General features: G+C 47.5%; 1 protein-coding gene across 1 annotated transcript in view; it reads left to right on the forward strand.

Annotated features, from left to right (window-relative positions):
* Positions 1–7,395, forward strand: part of utrn (utrophin) — a 158,061-nt gene extending 150,666 nt beyond the window's left edge. Inside the window, 2 exon segments of the mRNA XM_076984167.1 lie at positions 3,266–3,291; positions 5,820–7,395. Coding sequence (XP_076840282.1) covers positions 3,266–3,291; positions 5,820–5,828 — 35 coding nt within the window. The 3' untranslated portion in view covers positions 5,829–7,395.
* The last annotated feature ends 1,131 nt before the right edge of the window (positions 7,396–8,526 follow it).

The raw sequence follows: 8,526 nt of genomic DNA on the forward strand, positions 1-8,526 counted from the left end.
GGTAGCCAATGTGACGTAGGTAGATCTTTCTGACTTGGTCATCTTATAAGTAACTCGCAAGCTGAAAACTTGTGGGCACCCCTGGTATTCTCAGACGAGTTCCTAGATCAGTCCTATAACTCTGAATCAGCTCTGATATGACCGGCCTTGTGGAGCAGATTAATAACACCTTTCCCGCATGTGCTCATGAGTCTCTAAGAATAACACATCCGTAGTCACGCTCCCTCTCCTTCTCTCTCTCCATCTCTCTCTCCATCTCTCTCTCCTTCTCTCCATCTCCCTCTCCCATCACATTCTTTTGTGTTCTTTTTGCTTTCTGTCTCCACAGTATCTTCTAGACTGAAGTTGTTCTACACTCTCACTAACTCTGTTATCATAACTGCCCCTGTTTTCTGCTCTCTCACTAACTCTGTTATCATAACTGCCCCTGTTTTCTGTTCTCTCACTAACTCTGTTATCATAACTGCCCCTGTTTTCTGCTCTCTCACTAACTCTGTTATCATAACTGCCCCTGTTTTCTGCTCTCTCACTAACTCTGTTATCATAACTGCCCCTGTTTTCTGCTCTCTCACTAACTCTGTTATCATAACTGCCCCTGTTTTCTGCTCTCTCACTAACTCTGTTATCATAACTGCCCCTGTTTTCTGCTCTCTCACTAACTCTGTTATCATAACTGCCCGTTTTCTGCTCTCTCACTAACTCTGTTATCATAACTGCCCCTGTTTTCTGCTCTCTCACTAACTCTGTTATCATAACTGCCCCTGTTTTCTGCTCTCTCACTGACTCCGTTATCATAACTGCCCCTGTTTTCTGCTCTCTCACTAACTCTGTTATCATAACTGCCCCTGTTTTCTGCTCTCTCACTAACTCTGTTATCATAACTGCCTCTGTTTGCTACACTCTCACTAACTCTGTTATCATAACTGCCCCTGTTTTCTGTTCTCTCACTAACTCTGTTATCATAACTGCCCCTGTTTTCTGTTCTCACTAACTCTGTTATCATAACTGCCCCTGTTTTCTGCTCTCTCACTGACTCTGTTATCATAACTGCCCCTGTTTTCTACACTCTCACTAACTCTGTTATCATAACTGCCCCTGTTTTCTGCTCTCTCACTAACTCTGTTATCATAACTGCCCCTGTTTTCTGCTCTCTCACTAACTCTGTTATCATAACTGCCCCTGTTTTCTGTTCTCTCACTAACTCTGTTATCATAACTGCCCCTGTTTTCTGCTCTCACTGACTCTGTTATCATAACTGCCTCTGTTTGCTACACTCTCACTAACTCTGTTATCATAACTGCCCCTGTTTTCTGCTCTCTCACTGACTCTGTTATCATAACTGCCCCTGTTTTCTGCTCTCTCACTGACTCTGTTATCATAACTGCCCCTGTTTGCTACACTCTCACTAACTCTGTTATCATAACTGCCCCTGTTTTCTGCTCTCTCACTGACTCTGTTATCATAACTGCCCCTGTTTTCTGCTCTCTCACTGACTCTGTTATCATAACTGCCCCTGTTTTCTGCTCTCTCACTAACTCTGTTATCATAACTGCCCGTTTTCTAGACTCTCACTAACTCTGTTATCATAACTGCCCCTGTTTTCTGCTCTCTCACTAACTCTGTTATCATAACTGCCCCTGTTTTCTGCTCTCACTGACTCTGTTATCAAAACTGCCCCTGTTTTCTGTTCTCTCACTAACTCTGTTATCATAACTGCCCCTGTTTTCTGCTCTCTCACTAACTCTGTTATCATAACTGCCCCTGTTTTCTGCTCTCTCACTGACTCTGTTATCATAACTGCCCCGTTTACTGCTCTCTCACTAACTCTGTTATCATAACTGCCCCTGTTTTCTGCTCTCACTGACTCTGTTATCATAACTGCCCCTGTTTTCTGTTCTCTCACTAACTCTGTTATCATAACTGCCCCTGTTTTCTACACTCTCACTAACTCTGTTATCATAACTGCCCCTGTTTTCTACACTCTCACTAACTCTGTTATCATAACTGCCCCTGTTTTCTGCTCTCTCACTGACTCCGTTATCATAACTGCCCCTGTTTTCTGCTCTCTCACTAACTCTGTTATCATAACTGCCCCTGTTTTCTACACTCTCACTAACTCTGTTATCATAACTGCCCCTGTTTTCTGCTCTCTCACTAACTCTGTTATCATAACTGCCCCTGTTTTCTACACTCTCACTAACTCTGTTATCATAACTGCCCCTGTTTTCTGCTCTCTCACTGACTCCGTTATCATCCGCACATTTACCCTGCATGTCGTCCGTGGCGGTGAAGCGTCTCCCTGGGCAACACGCCACACACTCCTGCACCACAGGAACAGCCAGCAGCTTAAATGAAGGTGAAAATCGGGGGTCGAAAGTCCATCAGCAGATTCGGTTCTAAATCCATTCTAATTTCTCCGTGAGTGAGCTGCCGGCTTCCAACAGCACAGACACAGCTCACTGGCCCCGCCCCTGGCCCTCAGGGACCCGGCCCCGCCCACTCCTAACAACACGCCATCATGGAGATGTTAGATAGAGACTACAAAGCACTTTCTGTAAGTCGCTCCGGCCAAGCGCTGTGAATCTAAACGGAAGCCCCTGCCCTCGCCTTCCCAGTCCACCGCTGCGTTAGGAATACCGCACTCCAGCGTGCCTGTGTGAGGTTCTTTGGTCACCGCGCTTCAGGTCCCCTAATGGGGAAGTTCTGTCTTCCACTCACTTAAAAGTCCCTTCCGACACTGACACTGTGGCCACAGGGGTGTTCTCCATGATTCTGCCAGCTATCCTGCTGCCCGATTGGTCAAAGCACTTTGCGTACAACCAATTCACCAATCAGAGAGGGAAGGGGGCGGGTTGGCTGTTGGCAAGCCCGTGTGTGCAGGGCCCTCCACACTGCTGCCACGGGGACGTTTGCTATGGCAACCCGGCCCTGGTCTGGCTGTGCGAAGCTTCCGGTTGAAGGGAGCAGTTTTGCGGTGTTTAAGAGGCTCTTCTCTCTCCTCCCCGCGGAGTTCATTACCACCACGTCTTCAGCAGGCCCCATTTCTCACAGCTCTCAAGGTGGACGTCCAGGCTAAATGAGAAGTTGTGCTCGTGTGTGTGTGTGTGTGTGTGTGTGTGTGTGTGTGTGTGTGTTTGTGTGTGTGTTTGTGTGGGAGAGAGTGTGTGTGTGCATGTTTCTGTATCTCATAATTCATAAGTGTCACTGTTCCAAGGGCTTGTATATCCATATAATATATTTTCTCTCTCTCCCTTCCCCTCTCAAGCATCAAGTCTGTCTTCAAAACCACAGGTAAGATCTTACCCGTTATACCTGTTATATGCAGACACACACTGGGTGAACTCTGTTGTGTGCTTTGCGTGCACTTTGTGAAGGTTCATCAAGTGCCCCTGGGGTAAGTGTGAGCAGGTGCCTCACTAGCAGGCAGAGGTGGGCATTCCAGGTTCAGAAAGTAAAAGTTCTCACCACGATTTTGCTCAGGCTTCCTGGGTTGTGTTGATTACACTAATTTTAACTGGTTTGCACTAATTAGAAAATCCAGCAAATGTGCCTAGCGTAGTGCAGTTTGAGTGTGCCTAGCGTAGTGCGGTTTGAGTGTGCCTAGCGTAGTGCAGTTTGAGTGTGCCTAGCGTAGTGCAGTTTGAGTGTGCCTAGCGTAGTGCGGTTTGAGTGTGCCTAGCGCAGTGCGGTTTGAGTGTGCCTAGCGCAGTGCGGTTTGAGTGCGCCTAGCGTAGTGCGGTTTGAGTGCGCCTAGCGTAGTGCGGTTTGAGTGCGCCTAGCGTAGTGCGGTTTGAGTGCGCCTAGCGTAGTGCGGTTTGAGTGCGCCTAGCGCAGTGCGGTTTGAGTGCGCCTAGCGTAGTGCGGTTTGAGTGCGCCTAGCGTAGTGCGGTTTGAGTGTGCCTAGCGCAGTGCGGTTTGAGTGTGCCTAGCGCAGTGCGGTTTGAGTGTGCCTAGCGCAGTGCGGTTTGAGTGTGCCTAACGCAGTGCTGTTTGAGTGCGACTAGCGCAGTGCGCTTTGAGTGCGCCTAGCGCAGTGCGCTTTGAGTGCGCCTAGCATAGTGCGGTTTGAGTGCGCCTAGCGCAGTGCGGTTTGAGTGCGCCTAGCGCAGTGCGGTTTGAGTGTGCCTAGCGCAGTGCGGTTTGAGTGTGCCTAGCGCAGTGCGGTTTGAGTGTGCCTAGCGCAGTGCGGTTTGAGTGTGCCTAACGCAGTGCTGTTTGAGTGCGACTAGCGCAGTGCGCTTTGAGTGCGCCTAGCGCAGTGCGCTTTGAGTGCGCCTAGCGTAGTGCGGTTTGAGTGCGCCTAGCGCAGTGCGGTTTGAGTGTGCCTAGCGCAGTGCGGTTTGAGTGTGCCTAGCGCAGTGCGGTTTGAGTGTGCCTAGCGCAGTGCGGTTTGAGTGTGCCTAGCGCAGTGCGGTTTGAGTGTGCATCTTCAGCAGAGACAGGGCAGGTCCCACTGAGTGATCAGATCCCTCAAGAGCCATTTCCAGAAATGTAGATACAGGTCAGGAGCATGTGAGGCTTTTCCTGCTCTCTTCTCTCTGCCCCCCTCCCCCCACCCCCCATGGTCCGGCCCTGTGTGGGCGGGGCTCTCGGCCTCTTGTGGCTAATGGCCAAGATGTACATTTGGAAAGTCGATACATTCCACTTACTGGCCCTGAGTCTCACCAGGAGATGAGCAAAACCAATTCTCCAATTTTCTCTCTCTCACTCTCTCTCTAGCTCTCCAATTTGCTCTCTCTCCATCTGTCTGTCTCTCTGTCTGTCCGTCTCACTCTCTCTCTCTCTCTCTTCTTCTGATACTAATTTGTACAATAAAGCCATTACACCTCTTCCTTTTGAAAATCTCTCTTCAAATGCTTCTTCTGTCTTAATTCTGGTTTGCACCTATTCCCTCGTCATGCAGTAATTGTGGTGAGCCTCATTAGTGTTCCCTCTTTCTTCCTCGTCTGCCTCTTTCATTCCTTCTGTTGTCTGTGACTCTTCAGTGGCAGAAGGCTGCAAGCTTGCGGTTTCTCCCCGCCGTGTGAATTTTTAATTAAACTCTAGCTGGGTATTTATGTTGCGTTTGAGCAGCCTGTAGTGTGAGATAAGTGTTGGGCTGTGAGGACCATGGGATAACTCTCTCTGGTTCCATACGTTATCAGGCCTCAGTTCTCCCTCCCTTCTCCTACTCTCTCTTGTTCCTTAAAGGTATTAGGCCAGTCATTAGAGCAAGAGAGATGTCCCTTTCAGCACACCGTAGTTCAGGGGGAAATTAAGCCAAAAGCCTCCAGTTAAATTGTCTTTCCCAAAAGCCTTTGCATGTACCTGCTCCCATATATAATCTCCATGTAAATGAGCTCCTGGTGAAAAGCCTGGAGAGTTAAGGGGCCTTTTATCACCTCTGGCTCATATTCTTAATTGCGCTTTAAGAGCATCTTGCTTTTCAGTCGGACGCTTTGAGGTGTGGGGGGTGCAGGATGAGCAGCGTGGCTCGTTAACTCTGTTGGCCTGTGTTGGGAAGCAGCCATTTGAACTGGTTTTCTGACTCCACCAGGTTTTTGTTGCACTGTGTTGGTCACACAGTTCCCAGTAGATCACAGCTCTTTTGGCCTGTGTTGGTCACACGGGTGCACAGGCTAACAGTTCCCCAGTAGATCACAGCTCTTTTGGCCTGTGTTGAACCAGAATGTCAGTTTATAATGAATATATGCTTATGCCTGAATAAATGTTTTTGTAACTGATGAAGTCTCTGTTTGTGTGTGTGTGTGTGCGTGTGTGTGCGTGTGTGTGCGTGTGCGTGCGTGTGTGCGTATGTGTGTGTGTGTGTGCACATTCAGGCCATGTGAGCGCAGTTAACGATGTCTTGGACGATCCCTTTGATGACGTGAGAACCTCCCTGGACGACGGCGTGCGTTCATCGTCATGGAGACGCGGTGGAATCCCTTGCTCCGGACACGGAGGGTCTCGGTTCAACATTGAGACTGAGATGACAGGCCTGTGGTTGTGAGGACACAGCCACGCCCACTCACCCCTCCCCCACTATTGCTTCTACTAATCCATCTGTGTACTATGCAACTGTAAATTTCATGAACTTCTAGACTGTACCTAGCGTGGGTTCCACCGTGATTTGTATATGCAGATGATATAATTTAGGGTAACGGGGGCTTTGTACCGTATAACCTGTAAGCTTCTATTTTTGCGTGCTCTCTCGTGAGTCACGTGTTCCCTTTCTCCGCCCCGCCCCAGTGTTCCGCACGCGCTCTGCATCACGGCTCACGTGACCCCACATGTTTAAGAAAAGCTCCACGTGTAAATGGGGGAGGGTGAAGCAAATTGTGTTTTAACCGCCCTATCCTGAACCGCCTCGTGATGACACATGCATGTTGCTCCCAGAATGCACTCCTCCTGTTAATTTCTCATCCGCGTTTACAGCGTCGGTTTGCAGGAGACGGTAGCTTCGCCACTGAGCACGCGTCCCGAGTCCTGACTCCCATCAGAGTGTCTGGCGTAGTGCAGGCATGCCGGCAGTAGATCACACACCGTATTCGACCCCACGCCACTGTCCTGAAACTGCAGGACATTTTGGAGAAGGTGGGAAGGTTCTAAAGCACCAAAATAGCCCCGTGTGCCTATACAGCATATCCACTCCAGAAGAGGACACAGATGAGAGAACATGCTTGTAAAATAGAGATGGGAAAAATAAACTAAATTATGATTTACTGGAGGTTAGGCCCTAAGATTTCTATCTGAGTAGAGTAGTTTTATAAATCTGTTTTAAATCAGAAGAAAGCCATGACTGCCTTGCTACCTCAGATTCAGCCACATTATTTTACGCAATTTGTACCGTTTTTTTTTTTTTGTTTTTTTTTTTTAATCTGATCACAATCACGTAATAAGCAAAACCATGAAAGAATGTCAAAACATCAACAAAAAAAAAGAAATTCTTGAGATCAACTTTAAAAAGATCAGGGATGAAGAGTTTGCGAGAAACTTTGAAGCGTTGAAAACCCAAAAGAAAAACGAATGACATGCCTGTACGAGTTCCGAGGTCAGAAGAACGGCTTCTTTGACCACTCGGCCCTGATGTGTTTGTACGTCTTACCATCGCTCACTCGTCTGTGTGGCGTCGTTTGTGCTATGCTGTCTGCAGTGAGGCATTTCTAACACTACTATACCTGCTCAGAAGTGTCGTCCTGGACCTGGAGATATACGTGTCCCATATCTTCATAATGGCTATGAGGATCTAGTTCAAAGGTCAGCATTTTAGTACATACAGGCCCCCATGCCGGTTTTTGTGATGTTTCACGTCCACTGAGCTGTGTTGTTCTTACCAGAGGTAGATACTATAGTCTGACCACACTACATGTAATATGGTTCCATATGTTTTCTTCTAAATAAATTTTTTATAACGACCATGTTGTGTCTATCTTGTCTTTGTGTGGGCACCTCGTTTGTCACTTACAGCAGTGAACTTACTTCACCCAAACACACACACACACACACTCCCAATATCACTATTGGGAGTAAGTACAGATCCACTGGAATGATTTCATGTTTCAGCGTTTAGCGCACCACCGTGTAGTGGAAGTTTAAACGTATTCATGAACAAAAGGTAATCGTTTGTCAAATGCAATAATTACATTCAGCTCACAAGTGCAATATGTTTAAAGAACTTCGAATTAATATATGATCACATTAATTTTAAAAAAAAGTTTGCTTTAGGTAATTTATCACTGAACCCCTGCAGACGTAATCACATTACAGCAGTGTTGAGCGCCAGTTTGCTCTGCTTGGAGCCGCCACTAATCTTAGCAGCACGTCCAGCGTCCGTTGAGGTGCTGCACAAAGCCAGCAGCGCGCGGTACGCGTGAGCTCCCCGTGTGCGTTACTGCTGCCGTGACGACCCTCCCGCCGTTTCTTCCATCACGTGAGCCCAATTATGAGGCTGACGGGACAAGACTGTCCTGTCGGTGGGGAGGCGGGACTTCCGGCACACGTCAATCCATCTGTTCAAAAAACTTGGGTTGTGTTCGAAATATCCTACTACATACTACTGGCGTACTTCTTGGGCCCCAAATAAGTATGCAGTATGCAGTATGCAAATAAAAATAATTTTCCAGTACACGAAACATCCCCGGATGACATACTACTTCTGCAAAATATTCCAGTACGCGAACGGAGCTATCTTCGTGGTGTACTGCATCCCATCATGCATTGCTACGTTCACATGACCCTGTAGTATGCTTTGCATTTGTTGCCTACTGGAAACTGTACTGCATACTACTACGAGGACCAGTATGCAGTATCCAGTATATACTGAGTGCAGTATTCAGTATGTAGTAGGCTAAGTTTTCAATCCAGGTTTCCGTTTCCTGATTAGATAGACACCAACACACTCGATTATTCCACACGACCAGAACGGGCATAATTCACAATATTGTTAACAATATCAATAACCTGCTAGGGAATTTACCTGCTATTTAGTTTTTTTTTTACCTACTGAGTAATTAACCTGCTACGGATGGTACATGCCAGCTTGTTTGG

The sequence above is a fragment of the Brachyhypopomus gauderio genome, chromosome 21 (assembly GCF_052324685.1).
Source record: "Brachyhypopomus gauderio isolate BG-103 chromosome 21, BGAUD_0.2, whole genome shotgun sequence".
Classification (NCBI taxonomy): Eukaryota; Metazoa; Chordata; class Actinopteri; order Gymnotiformes; family Hypopomidae; genus Brachyhypopomus; species Brachyhypopomus gauderio.